The sequence below is a fragment of the Vicia villosa genome, linkage group LG3, assembly GCF_029867415.1.
Source record: "Vicia villosa cultivar HV-30 ecotype Madison, WI linkage group LG3, Vvil1.0, whole genome shotgun sequence".
Classification (NCBI taxonomy): Eukaryota; Viridiplantae; Streptophyta; class Magnoliopsida; order Fabales; family Fabaceae; genus Vicia; species Vicia villosa.
In genome coordinates this window covers 59,120,757-59,135,831 of record NC_081182.1, presented here as the reverse complement: position 1 = coordinate 59,135,831, position 15,075 = coordinate 59,120,757, and the positions used below count along the sequence as shown (strand labels likewise).

The 15,075-nt window shown below is 37.9% G+C and overlaps 2 protein-coding genes across 2 annotated transcripts; both read right to left on the bottom strand.

Annotated features, from left to right (window-relative positions):
* Nucleotides 1–3,151: 3,151 nt before the first annotated feature.
* Nucleotides 3,152–6,111, bottom strand: LOC131655867 (uncharacterized). Its single transcript, XM_058925667.1, has 3 exons — nt 5,415–6,111; nt 5,074–5,327; nt 3,152–3,434 (listed from the first exon to the last, which is right to left on the bottom strand). The coding sequence occupies exons 1-2, from the start codon at nt 5,997–5,999 to the stop codon at nt 5,091–5,093; spliced, it is 822 nt and encodes a 273-aa protein (XP_058781650.1). The 5' UTR covers nt 6,000–6,111; the 3' UTR covers nt 3,152–3,434; nt 5,074–5,090.
* A 3,002-nt stretch (nt 6,112–9,113) lies between these two features.
* Nucleotides 9,114–10,695, bottom strand: LOC131658154 (uncharacterized). Its single transcript, XM_058927483.1, has 3 exons — nt 10,393–10,695; nt 9,700–10,184; nt 9,114–9,603 (listed from the first exon to the last, which is right to left on the bottom strand). Exons 1-3 carry the CDS (start codon nt 10,693–10,695, stop codon nt 9,114–9,116), a joined length of 1,278 nt encoding a protein of 425 aa, XP_058783466.1.
* Nucleotides 10,696–15,075: the final 4,380 nt, after the last annotated feature.

The window sequence follows — 15,075 nt, the reverse complement described above, 5'->3', positions numbered from 1 at the left end:
AAAACTGAAAACGGCCCCATATCCACAATTGTCATCGGTGCCAACATCAACTATGTTATCAATATATTTGTGCATAAAAAGCGGCATCTCATCAATGTAGATCATTGGAGATTTTTTCATCGGAGGTGTGCGAGTCGGCTTCGAAATACGCACTCCTTTGTTAGCACTACACTTGGACTTTGGTGTTGGGTGAATCCGGGATCAATGATCAACATGTTCAAAGTAGGAAGGAGGTCGTTTGGTTGATGTGTCATCTTGGGTATTTTTCGGCTTTTTTGGCACACCTTTGGTTTTTACCGGTTGAGATGGCGGTTTCAAATTGGTGGTCTCCGGAAATGCAATTTTTCGCAATTGTTCTTTTATGTGCATTTTCATGGTGTCATCCGCTTTAGAAAACTTATCCATTATCACTTCCAACTCGTCGGAGATGGTGATTTTGGAATCATTTTCTTTCAGCGGCTCAAAATCATCAAAACGGAGCTTTTTCCAATGGTCAATTACTTCATCCATGCGTACCGGTGAATTCAACTTCATATTTTTAGAAAGTATACAAGCACATGGAAGCCCAAATGTTTTTCTAATTGTGCACCCGCATTTAGAACTATCCGGACTCGTTGTCTCCGCCCGCTTCGCCTCATGAAACATAAAATTCAATCCCGAACGGGATATGTTGTAAATCAATTGCGAGAATAGATTTTGGCCCTTAAAACGGTGTTCCATAACCGTCTTGCTCTGACCGAAAGATGTTTGAATTTCATTGTGTCGATTTTCGACAATTTGGTTCACGGTGTCCCATCCCCGACACAAATCCCCCTTGCTATCACCCAACCATCTCTTCAACGCCGCATGTGCGGATTCAACTCGGTTAGTTGTAGTGCAACCAAGATGTCTTACTCTATCTGTCCATGCACAAACAACGTTTTCCTTTACTTTGTCAAGGATAGTGGATTCGACATAATGACAAAAAGTCTTAATAGAAACACACAAAGACCTAAAGTGTACCAATTTCTCGGTATACAATTCTTCGGAACGTGCATCTAAAATCTCCCTCCATGCGGCCATAATCTTATCCACCACAACACCGGCTTTGATGACTTTATCGTTTTCATCTGGTCTATCTTTCGTGCCAACCGCGGGTTTGAGCTTACTTCTCACATTGCACGTTATGTGATATCGGCAAAGTAATGCGGTCGATGTCGGGAAGACGGTATCGACCGCATTCATCAAAGCATTGTCTCGGTCGGTAACAATGACACTTGACATATTCTTTTGATCAACCAACAAAGACTTGCATATTCCCAAAGCCCATGTAAATTTATCTTCTTTTTCATATTCCAAAAAAGAAAATCCAACCGAAAATGTCTTGTCCGTCGAGGTCACACCGACAATCTCTAGAAGCGGAAGCCTATACTTGTTGGTCTTGTACGTCGAATCCATCACAAGAATGGTTGGAAATGTGTTGAACAATTTGATACTTCCGGGATGAGTCCAAAAAATGTCACGCACCGTAACTTTGTCCTCACACGTTTGGAAGCTTGAAACGTATTGGTTATCGCCTAATAGTTTCAAAAGTTGTTGCATTTCCGACCTCGGGCCCATTTTCAAGACTTTAAGATTGTGTCGTTCATTGTATACTCGCTTGATATTTGAAACACTATCCAGTTTTTTTCGCTTCAAATCGGCAAGTATGTTTCTCGGTGCCACTTTGATTATCGATAAATCCGAAATAACATTCTTCTCTTCGCGGGACAACAGACACGCCATTGGATGCCCATGTAGCTTGGCTTCCAAGGCATGATTATGAATTCCACAAATGACGCTTAAACGCCACAAATCATCAATCCTCCGAGTCATGCGCAACTTAAACGGACACCCACACTTTCTCGATCCCGTGTCTTTGTGTTTTAACACCCGTTTGTTGGTACATACCTCTCACCCCTCTCGCAATTCAAAACGACAAAAGCTTTCCGTCTACTATTTCCATTGTCGGACCTTAATATAACAAAGTCAAATCCAAGTTTACTAGCTTCTCTACGAACCCAATCAAGCAATTGTTCACGACAAGCGAAGCTCCTATCATTTGTAAAGTGTTGTCGTACATCCACCGCACCGATCATGGATTTAACATCGTTAACCGGCTCATTATTAACGTTGACATCTTTCGGAACTACTACGTCATCGGCGACAATGTTGTCCGGATGAACCATACCTGACATATGCAAAAATATGCTAAAATGGTCAAAACTGTTTTTTTAATTCTGCCAAACATTATTTCGGAAGTACATTTCCGAAATTTGTTAGGTGACTTATTTCGGAAATGAACTTCCGAACTGACGGAGTTTTCATCTCTTGAATCAACAACAATGTAGTGAAATAGGGGATAAAATAAGTGATGTTTACCTCAAATTGTAGCTTTCTATGCTCCCTTTAATGTGATCAACCGTTTGAAACTTGATTTTGAGACGAAAAATGGATTAATATTGATGGAAGTTTCAGAGAGCGTTTGAGATTGTTTCGGAAATATACTTCCGAAATAATACCTGATTGTTAAAACCAACGTATATTTTGAATTTTCATGCATTTCGGAGATGCATTTCCGAAAACACCAAAAAATTGGTGTTTTCGGAGATACATCTCCGAAGAAGGGGCAAGTTTGGAATTTCGTTGGGGTCAGGAAAGAAATTCTCAAACCCAAAACCCTTATACCATGCACATGGCTTCTTCTCATCAATTTTTAGGTCTTGAGAGTCTTTATAAATAGATTCTTGTAGTATGGGCTTTCACTCTTCACGCAAATCTAATCTTCCAGTTGTAAATTTTCTACAAAATCTTTTTCACAAAAATAAAAACAAATCTTCAAAATTTTCTAAAACCAATCCGGAGATACATCTCCATAAAACTTATGGAGTATAAACACGAAGTTTTGAAATAATTATTATAGAAATGCATCTCCAAACACAATTTTGAGCAAAATAAGATGATTCGCTCACGAAAGCATTGGGTGTGTAATATGGGATGGATAAAGTAATACCCATCATTAATATATTACATACCTCTAAGTCGGAAACAAAATGCCTCTGAAGCTCACCATTCCAAATATTAGAATCCTGCGTGTCTCCTTTCAACTTAAAGCAATTCATAGTAGTCTATAAAATTTTAACATGTTCATGCATATTCGTATCAAATGTTGGGAATGCTAGTCCGATTGTACCAATAAGTGACATAAATGTAGATGCCGTGAAATTACAAAAGCAACCTATAAAGTAAAAAAAAATCCTAAAGATTTTCTAGCACAATATACTGTCTACAGAAACACCAGCAGTTTAAATTACACAAAAACTTGTCCCAGCTTTCACCCACGTCTGGTATAACTGTATAAGACAACCAAAACGGGCTTCAAGAGAAGGTGGATGCACTGCAATGGACATGATTTCCTGCAAAAGAAACAACGAATCAGGGCAAGGGCAGGGGCAACTCCTCGCATAGCTATGGAGTAGCAATGGCCATCCCATAAAAACTATAACAGTAGGGACTAGAAATATAAACAAGTTATTTTACCCTTAAAATATACTCATAGAACATAAAAACAAAGGCTAAATAAACTATGAGTCCAAGTAACAACATGGCCCCATGATGAAAAGATGCATGTCTAAAACAAGTGTAGCAATTCAGTTTATGTCTTGTACCAGTAAATAGAGTTGAGATGCATGATAAAATAGAGTTTGTTACTAATAATTTTTAGTTGCTATTTGGATACACTCCTAACAATTTTAGAGCTGTTTTATTGTATGAAGTTCACGTGGCTTAAGAAAAAATTTATTATTAGGCCCAGTCATATAAACAAGACTAGCCCCCAAGATGACTAAGGGGGTAAACTCAAGGATATGATAATATTGTGACTTGTTAAAGGTGGATTCTGAAACTTGCATTTGACTGCTAGCAAGAGTTGAAATGCAGAAATTATGATTCCAAACTTCAAGATGGATAAAATTAACCGGCCTTACCCCACTAGATCTAGATCACAAAATTAGAAAACTTGTAGAAGCAAATTCAAAGTGATAGGAAAAGATAAACGAAATACCAAACCAAATTCAATGGAATGGAAGAATGGCTTCCCGTTTGTTAAAAAAGAGCCCAACCATCCCTAAAAAACTGAACAAATTGATGTCGAATAAAATCCAGTTGAACATGAAAAGTGAAGCTACCTTACACACGCCACAACAGAATATAAACCAATGTTTTCAATCAAGGAGTTCCTAGGACCCAGAAAGAGGTTATTGGGACTAGTGAGCCTTTGGTGCATCATGTGGAGGCCAGAGACCTGGAGGGTTTATAGGCATAGAGGAAAGCCAACAAGAGGAGTGTGAGATCATTGATGAGGTGGCAGTTTCTAGAAGGGAGGGGATAACCTTTTCTGTTGCATCAGTTGTAATAAAAGAGTAGTGGATCTATCATGGTGAAATCTTGGATTTAGTTATGTTGTTAGAACGGAAGGCCCACGCTCTCAATACCAGTTGTGCCCTGTGGCAGTAGGAATACTCTATTTCCTCTGCAAATCCCTTATTTTCTATCAATTGCCAAGTTATGAAAAAAGATAGTCCCTCTGGAATGAAATATAAGCAAAAGTGGTATGTGAAAAGTTTATGTTTCTAGTTAAAAATTAGATCAATTTTCCATATACCTTTGTTTGCTTATGTTTCATTCTAGTGGGAATGTGTAAAGTGGTCAAGTTGGAAAAGGGGCCGTGGAACTTAATTTAACAAAAACAGCTTCAAATATAAACCTGGGAAATGCATTTTCAAATAGGGCTAGTTACCTGGGAGAATTTGGTCTGTGTGGGCATTTCCACAGGAATCCATAACCCCCAAAATCAATTATGAAACTGAATAAATTGATGTCTCTATCATCATACTCTACTCTCTGTGGAACTTATGCTAGTAGTCTACTCAAATTTTAACCCCCAGAATGAATACAAACTCATAGGGCCAATTAGAAGTTTCTAAGAAAATTGATTACCCCCTATATAATATAAAATAAAAGCATGCATAAATACTAAAGAAACATTATTATTACCATGGTGCATGAGTTAGTTAGTTTTTAATAGAACAAGATCGGACGACGGGTGGTCCCTTTGAAGCAAGTGGGCTCCAGACATGGGCCTGGAAAGTTGTAATGTTGACAGGATCAACATGGGTAGCAGCATCTTTTGTTGCTTCAAAAACATGGGTAGCAGCATCTTTTGTTGCTTCAAAGGTAATGTAATAAGTAGTAAGAGGTATACGACAACAGGTTGCTTTGACAATGTTATGAAACTGGTACTTTGAAACCTAAATAAAACAAGAGTAGAATAACAAATAAGTCAACGAATGAATAAACATATATATGTTTTTGATGGTGGTTAAGTAGTTTATAACCTGATTGTTTTCATCATTGAACTTTATCAAAGCAAGCTTGGAGAGTTGAATGAGAAGATCGCGACAATCATCAGTCATGGTAGTAGTAATGGGTCTGGGAAAGTTATTGCCACATTTATTTGCTAAGGGTGGAACAGGGATAGCATCGAAGGGACTTATGTTAGCAGAGTCTCGTAAATAGTCGGCAAGTGCCTTAGCTTCTTCCTCGTCTATCTTAATCTGAGCCTTATTCCTATAAACAAAGCGCGCGCACCCAAAAATATAAGGTTGAGGGTGATCGTCATAACGGCTTGAGAAGTCTTCATAAACCAGATCTTTAAATGGTTTCGTTCTATAATCCCATTTTGGAAATGGCTCCGGTTCCGAATCGGATGCCGACTCCAGCTCCGATTCAGACTCCGATTCTGATTCCGATTCAAGTTCGGATTCCGATTTCAGCCGCTTCCCTCTTTCATCGCAGCTTTCCGATGGAATTTCAGGTTCCGATGTCAATTTCAGTTCCGGTTCCAATTTCAACCGCTTCCCTCTTCCATCGCAACTTTCCGGTGGAGGCATGACGCCGAGCAAGTCGGTATCCATTGACATTCTGCAATTCAGATATCTAAACCCTAAACGTACACTCTTTTAAACCATCCTTATTTTTTATTTTTTTTTCGGGTAGAGGTGTAACAAGCTGAGTTTGGAACGTGACCCATAACCAATCAAAACATAAGACCACCCATATCTAAAGAACCCATTTGAATTCTTGGACTCAATTAGGATGGCATGCAGACCCGCACCTGAATCTGAACCCGAGTTAACGTGTGAAAGTTTGAGTTGATTGGATTTGAGTTCGAGTTCGAGTTTGGATGAAAAATCTGAATCAAACGGATATGGGGTGTTAGTTTGCCACCCGAACAGCATTTGAGTTTGAGTTCGGATTCAGTGTCTATTTCAGGTGCGGGTTTGGGTAGTGTGAAACCCGCAACCGACCCGTTGTCATCCCTAGACTCAATAAATATTTTCTATTATTTTACTTTTCAATTATTTAAACAACTCCTTTCTATTTTTTAAATATTCATATAATCTATAAAAAAAATATAATAGGTTCTATTAAACAGTGCATTATACCTCAAATTTAATTTTATATTATTATTTTTACCCCATTTTAAGTGTAGGAGCATTATGCAGTATTTTTTAAATATTCATATAACTATAAAAAGTTTATAATAGGTTCTATTAAACACTGCACTATACCTCAACTTTAATTTTATATTAATATTTATCCCACTTTAAGTGTATGAGCATTGTGCAGTATTTTTTAAATATTCATATAATCTATAAAAAAATTTATAATAGGTTCTATTAAACACTGCACTATACCTCAAATTTAATGTTATATTAATATTTTTATCCCACTTTAAGTGTAGGAGCGTTGTGCAGAAAGACGCTTGCAAACTAAAGCACGCTACACAAGCAAATTATCCATAATTTTCTAAAATGGTTACTTAAGAATATGTGAAAGAACGGTAAAAATTTATTGATATTCATGCTCTAATTATATATTATATATAATACAATATAGTATATGCACCGATATAATGGGGAAGGGCATTGGTGTCCGATATAATGGACCTTTTTACTCATTATTATTAATATTTAATTGAGAAGCGCGCACAACCAAAAATATAAGGTCGAGGATCATCGTCATACCGGCTTGAGAAGTCTTCATAAATCAGATCTTTAAATGGTTTCTATAATCCCATTTTGGGAATAGTTCTAGTTCTAAATCTGATGCTGACTCCAGCTCCGATTCAGACTCCAATTTTGATTTTGATTCAAGTCCAGGTTCGATTTTAGCTGCTTCCCTCTTTCATCGTAGCTATTCGGTGGATGTGGTGTGACGTCGAGCAATTTAGTATGGAGTTCCATCGACATTATGCAAAACACAATTCTGAGCCGGATATCTAAACCCTACACGAAGACACCCATCCTCTTTATTGTTTTTTTAAGAATCCTGTTTATTTTTGTGGGGTATATGTGTAAAATGCTGAGTTTAGAATGTGACCAGTAACAAATCAAAAAAATCTATAGGCTAAATACCCTTTTTCGTCCCTTATCTTTAGCTCGGGGTCCAATTTCGTCCCTTAATTTTAAAAAAGTGCAAATAGATCCCTTAACTTTTTAAAACGGCGCACGTAAGTCCTTTCGTCTATTTTGTGTAAACGGCCGTTTAATTAAGCTTGCGTGGCATGATGAGTTGGATATTTATGAGTTGGATATTTATAGTTCTTCAGCGCCTTCCATGGTCATATTTTTGTGAAACGATTTCTGCAAAATTGGGGGCTAGGGTTTAGTCACGAACGGATTTTCTTCATCCTTCTCCATGAAATCTTCTAGTGGTTCTTCATCTATGATACAAAGCTGTCATGAAAGTTTGAATTGGAAACCGGTTTGCCACTTTGGAGATAAGGCAATTCTAAGAAGGGCGACGAAAGCTAAGAGTTCTGGGAAACATTTATGGGGATGTCCTCATTATAAGGTATGTTTATAATTTAGATTTTCCTTGAATTTTTTTCGTCATTCAAACTGATGAAGGAAGGAACCCTAAAATGCAGGGACAAGGGCAACCTGGGTGTGGCTTCTTCTAATGGTTTTATGAGGAGAGTGAAGATACTAAGGGAAAATATTTGATGTCTAGGTTGGAAAAGCTTGATAAGAAATTTGAAGAATTGCATATGGATGTTAACAAAATAAAGCTGTCAAGTGAAGAAATAAGGAAAGAGATATATGAAAATAGGAGGCAGTTGAACAAGATGATCAAACTGGAAAATTTTTGGATTATGATGCTTTTTATAGTGTTCATAGGTCTGTGGTTTTTCATGTAATGAATAATAACTTGTTATTGTACAAGTGTGAATGTACCATGGTTTTTCATGTAATGAATTATGCTTTTTTATTGTACAAGTTGAGTGCATCCAACGCCTTGTTATTATAAGACAACATGTACCAGTTCAATGTATCCAATTCCTTGTTATTGTACCAGTTGAATGTATCACAATATGCCTTAGTTAAGTTGAATTATCACAACAATATAACACAATACTGTAAAAACATTACATTAATAATTGGTTCATAATATTACATCAGAATACACAAACTAGAAGTGGTTCATAATTACCAAAAGTGGTTCCACATTGTACTGTAACCCAAAAGTGGTTCCACATTACCAAAAGTGGTTCATAATAGTACATCAGAATACCAAAAGTAATCCATTAAACATATGACATAAAACCAACAAAGACAAATTAAACTAAATGTGACAGGCTAAACATTTTTCTTGGATCTTTTTGTAGGGGTAGTCCTCCTAGTTGTTGGACCAATGTCATTTTTTGTTGCACTTAATCTGGTGGCAGGTTCAGGTGGCACCCATGGAGTTGTTGTCTTTTTGACACCCAGCTTCTTTGACTGTGCAGCAGCAGTTGGTTATTGAGCAACCTTTCCTTTGGAAGCTTGAGAACTCTGAGCAGCTGGTTGTTGAGGGGCCTTTCCTTTTGAAGCTTTAGCTTATCTTGGTGCAGTCACTTGAGAACTCTGAGTCACTTGAGAAGCTTGTTGAGTAGCACTCACTTGAGAAGCTTATTGAGTAGCAGTCACTTGAGAAGCTTGTTGAGCAGCAGTCACTTGAGAATTGCCAACATCAGACCTTGGTGCAGCTTGTTAAGAAGTTCCACTCTGAGTCACTTGAGAAGTGTCAACATCAGGCCCTAGTACTTTACAAGTTTTTTTGTTATGACCAGACTTCTCACACCTACTACATCTAACAATCAACCTTGTTCTCCTTATTTTTCTATCTGTGCCATCAATCTCACCTTGTTCACGATTTCTCTTCTTTTTAGGTCTACCTGGCATCCTTCTATGCTTTGGAGGCCTAACATCGGGATATGGTGTTTTTACCCATAAATTGGAACCATTAACAGGATAAAGCACAGACTTGTATACTGCAATGTACCTACTCTTTCTAAAACACTCAGGGATGTAATCTTCATACTTAAAGTTTCTACTTTTCATACATGCTAGGGCATGAACACATGGCAATCCAGTAAGTTCCCACTTTCTACAAGAACATATGTGGTCTTTCAAGTTGACAGCTAACATATCAGCTTGATTTTCAACATTTTTAACTTCAAAGTAATGTTCATCTGACATCCTACATTAAATATGTGTACCAGATATTAACAAAATTGCAAAGGCTCAAATAAAATGAAACAACTAGTATTCTCAAATAAAATTGCAGCTGGTTTACCTAACAATCCATGAGTTGGTGAAACAACTAGTTTTCTCAACTTTCTTTATGATGTTTGGTAGTACTGCATCATCACTCAGCTTTTGGAACCTCATCCTATTTGTTGCCCACCTCTCCATACAATAAATTCTAATATCTTCCAGCATACTGACTAAAGTCTTTGACATGGAATCAAGGATTACACTATTGAATGATTCTGACATGTTGTTAAGCACGCAGTCACATTTGTTAGTTGTCTTGAAGAATGCCCTACTCCAGCATCTGGGAGGTGTCTTCATCATGTTGACAAAAGCATCATTATTCAATTGCTTAATTTCCCTCATTTCTCTTTCAAATGCCTGGACATATGTTGATTTTGCAACCTTCCAAATTAACTCTTTGTAGACCTTCCCTGGAAATCTTTTTCTGAAGTTGTTGTACAAGTGTCTGACACAAAACCTTTGCTCAACATTTGGCAAAAGCTCATCCATAGCTGGGAGCAGACCCTGCAAAAGACACATTACAGTTATGCAAACAATAAGTCACATTACAGCTATGCAAACAATAAGTAATAATCATGTTTAATTCAGACGTACACACCTTTTGTTGGTCTGAGATGAATGTGTAAGTCAGACACTCTTCTCTGCCTCCTAGGTCATCAATCAATAGTTACAAAAACCAAGTCCAACTATTCCTATTCTCTCCTTCTACAACAGCAAATGCAACTGGTAGCATTTGATCATTTGGATCCCTTCCAATTGCTGCCAGGATCTGCCCACCACATAATCCCTTCAAGAAACAACCATCCAGCCCTATGACATGTCTAGACAGTTTAAAACTTTGCTTACATGCTGCAAAACATATATAAACTCTCCTGAAATATGGTCTTTGGTCTTCTGTACCTTCTGGAACAGAATCAAGGTTGAGCTTCACAGTGGATCTTGGGTTTGCCCTAAGCAGCTCATGACAATAGTCTTGGATTCTTGCATGGTCTCCCAAAAAAGAGCCATCAACCATATCTCTAGCCTGAACTCTTGCCCTTATAGCCTTGGTCTTGTTGACACCCACATTCCATTTCTTTTGAGCCTTAGCCTTTATATCCTTTATCCTTAACCTTGGATTGTTTTTCAAAGAGTTTTAAAGCCTCTTGCTAAGCCACTTGGTAGTCATCATCTTCACATTATAGTCTCTACTACAGTCATGCTTGTCAACTACTTTCCTTAATTGCCATGACTCTTCATTTGGTATTTTTGCACAATAAGCTTCCCATGCACAACCATGCTTGCATCTAACCCTAACCCTCACTTTTTCATTCTTAGTGAATCTCATATTTCTACCACTTTGTACAACGTAAGTTGAAATGGCTTCCTTGAAATCCTCTCTTGAACTGAAATAAACACCTACTTCCCATTTAAAATCTGCCATATTATTTTGCAATTTAAACATTGGGTATCTCTTTCTTCTAACAGCACCACTGCTCTCATCACTATCACAACCACTTACTAATTCCTCACTCTCATTATCACCTTTGTCTTGTTCACACTTATCTCTAATACCACTGCCTTGATCCTCCTCAGCAATATGTATGTTTTCAGTTAGATCTGCCAAGTCTTCTTCCTCTAAATCATCCAAACCATCAGATGAATCATCAAAAGCTACTTCCATTGCACTATCATAATTCTCATCCTCACTATCATTACTGCTTTCATCATTACTACTTTCAGCATGCACCTCATAAGTTCCCACATGATCCTCTTCTTCAACAGTATCCCCCACATGATCCTCTTCTTCAATAGTATCCCCCACATGAACCTCTTCTTCAACAGTATCCCCCACATTAACCTCTTCTTCAACATTATCTCCCATAACAGTTTCACCCCCCCCCACATTAACATCTTCATCAACATTATCCCCCCTCACAGTTTCATCCCCCCTCCCCACATTAACCTCCTCTACAACAGTTTCCCTCACATCAGTTTCACCACCTCCCACATGAACCTTTTCTTCAACAGTTTCACCCACAGCATTAGTAACCTCTTCTATAAGAAACTGTCAGTATTCTGGCTCAGCTGTCGTGTGTTGAATATAGATGTCACATTTTTTATGCACCCTATAAATATCAATTATTCCTAGTGCTCCTTTGTCATCAACCAATTTAGACATGCCTAATAATGAGGGGACTTTGTACCAGATTTTCTCGAATTCCCTATATCCTAAATCCTTAAGCACACCAACAAACTCAAAATATCCCCAAGTGTCAGCATCTATTCTCAAGTTAGAAATCGCTCCTTCTTCATACACACTATGGTCATCATCAACGAATTGACCACTATGATAAATGGTTAGTTCAAGATACTCCTCCATTACACCTAAATCATAAAAACCCTAAACTGAATAAGAATCGAGTGATACAAACCCTAAATAACAAACATTGTGAAAATCCCCAAATGTTATCAAACCCATAATTTTACTATCACCCTAACAGCACAAATCAGAAGAACAGGAACGAAAAATAATGAACTGACATACCTGAGAGCAAAGGAGAACCGAAACGTGAATCTTGACTCGAATCTTTGTTGAGCGTCGCATGCACACATAGTTGCTCGAGTTTTTCTCTTCTTCACTTCTGCAACTCTAACGTTTTGTTTTTTAGGGTTTGAAGCATGCTTAGAATGTACTTAAAAAGAGTTAGACACGTGGATAAACAATTGCCTATGTGGAAAATAAATAAATAACACAACTAACGGGTGGGAGCGGAAGGACAAACGTGCGCCGTTTTAAACAGTTAAGGGATCAATTTGCACTTTTTTAAAATTAAGGGACGAAACTGGACCCCGAGCTAAAGATAAGGGACGAAAAAGGGTATTTAGCCAAATCTATATCATATCAATAATTTATATGATTTAATGGAAAATAATACTATCTTTCAATTCAAATATATCACTCGTCATTTTATAATAAGCAATTTAAAATTAACAAATCCAACCTGATTTAATAAGATTTATAATCGTCGGATCATCCGGACATCATCTGTAATATCCCATATTTCCTAAGCATGTATATTTGTATACTAAGAAGGATTAGTTGTGACATTAAGGATTTGGTTGGAATTGAACCAAATGGCATCTTGGTAAATACCATTTAGTTGGAGGGCAAATTGGTCCAAAGAGAAATTATAACATTATAAGGGTTTGTTTGGCTTAAAGGATCAGAATGGGAAAGAAGAAGAGAGAGCTTAGAAGCATGGGAGAGAAGAGGAAGACTCATGTTCATCATCTTCATTCTCCATTTTCGCAACCCATAGACAGCCTCCACTAAAAGTGTCGTAACTCTCTGCTCGTGGCTCCGATTCAGGTAATTCTCGAAGCTTTGGATTCTACACGAAATTCTCTTCAGTTTACATATAAATTTCATACTCATAGCTTAATTATTGACGGAGATAAACAAGTTTGAAGATTGATGATTGGTGCTGAAAATGAGTACAAGGGGGTTACGGGTTTGTTCATATTAGAGGTGAAGTTTTGACATCGAGAAGAGTCCAATGGCAACAAGAGCATCCTATTAACCTCCATTTAACCAAGGTGAGTTCCATTAGATAGAACTTGGGTAGGAATGGGGATCAATTACATGTTGAACGGGTTAGTGAGATCATGTATGAATGTGTCAGTGTTTGGATAATTGTTGTTGCATGCTTGATCAATTAGTACAAATGTGTTCTTTTGATGTCTTTGCATGTCCTGGTATGTTGATACAAGTTAGGTTTTGATTTGGGATGGATTGAGATGCAAAGAATGGTTGTTAGAACCTTAAATCCGTGTTCTGCACTGTCAGGTTCGCTACAGCGAACTCTGTGTTCGCTGCAGCGAATGTCTGCAGACTGCACTTTTGTGTTTCACTAAATTGACCATAACTTGAGTTCTACAACTCGAAACGGAGTGTCGTCAGAAGCGTTGGAAAGGTCTTTCAGTTCTCTATGTGATATTGCTTAGATAACATGATTTTGAAGTAGATATAAATTATGGCACATGATTAGGTGTTGCTTGGTTTTATAATAAGCACAATTTAGCCTTGAGTTATGTCAATAAATGTTATCCTTGGGTTGAACTTAGACTAGGATGTTACCCTAACTATTAGGTTGTATAATGTTATCCTAAATGAGTATATGTATATTTACTATATCTTGTTATTCAGTTATCAGTGGCTGCATATAAAAATTTGGGGCTTGGGGACCCCAAACGCGTTTCTGCATTTCGCTGATTTTGCAGAGTTCGCTGCAGCGAACTTTCATTCGCTGTAGCGAATGATTCGCTGTAGCGAACTGTGTAGCAAATAAACTTGGGAGTTGAATTGATTTATTCGTTGTAGCGAACTTTCATTCGCTGTAGCGAATCGGGGCTTCGCCGGGAGTTCTCTGTAGCGAACTAACCTGGATTTAAGAAAGTTTGCTTCTCTTTGAGTTCGCTGTAGCGAACAGAAGTTCGCTGTAGCGAACTAGTCTGATGCATAATTGATAATTATCCCCTATGAGTGCAGTTTCGCTTCGTATCGAAACCGAAGGCCTCTTATGACTTGTTTAGCATTCTGATATGTGTTTTATTTGCATATGACCATGATATGACTGAAATCCCTTGGATATGCTTGTATGTTATGAAATACAAATTGTGTGGGTTATATTGTGGCATTATTATCACTGATTTCGTTTTGTTCCTGTTGAACATTCGAATATGATTGCCTTTGTGATGGCTTACACTGTATTATATGATGATCATAGTATGCTTTCCATTGTTCCGGTTGAACATTTGGAAGTTGTTTGCCTGTGTAGCTGGATGATGTGATTGATATATGCTTGAATCGGAGTAGGCCTGGCTAATAGATGGTAAATCGCTTAAGACCACGACTATTGTTGTGTGATCTTTAGTTCGTGCCTTGCTGTGTGGTCTGGGATACCTTGTTGTGTGATCTTGGTATGTCTTACGCACCTGAGCTACCATTGCGATGCGCTGAGAGGGTCTTCTATGGCGTTCCTCTAGCAGGTAAACATCTACGTGCTTGGTATGGGGAGGTAGTGGTACCATATAGGATGCACTTCTCAGTAAACTCACCTCTAGTGATGTCACGTAGACAATATTACTAGGCTTTCACCCGGTGAGCTCATGTAGTCGTGATGGCGTTTTATACATTGTAGCGATCACATCTGCGTATAGTGATTGACGGGGCTGTGATGCCAGGTAGGCAAATCACCGCTGTAACTCGTTGCGGATAAACCACATAGGATTATTCGTTTCACTTGCGATGTGCATGTACAAGTCTCTCGACAATTAGGCATGAGACGTAACTCATCGAGGGTGCGGATGCGTAGTCTATGTAGCAGGCAAGTAAACTTACTCCTGGATTCCT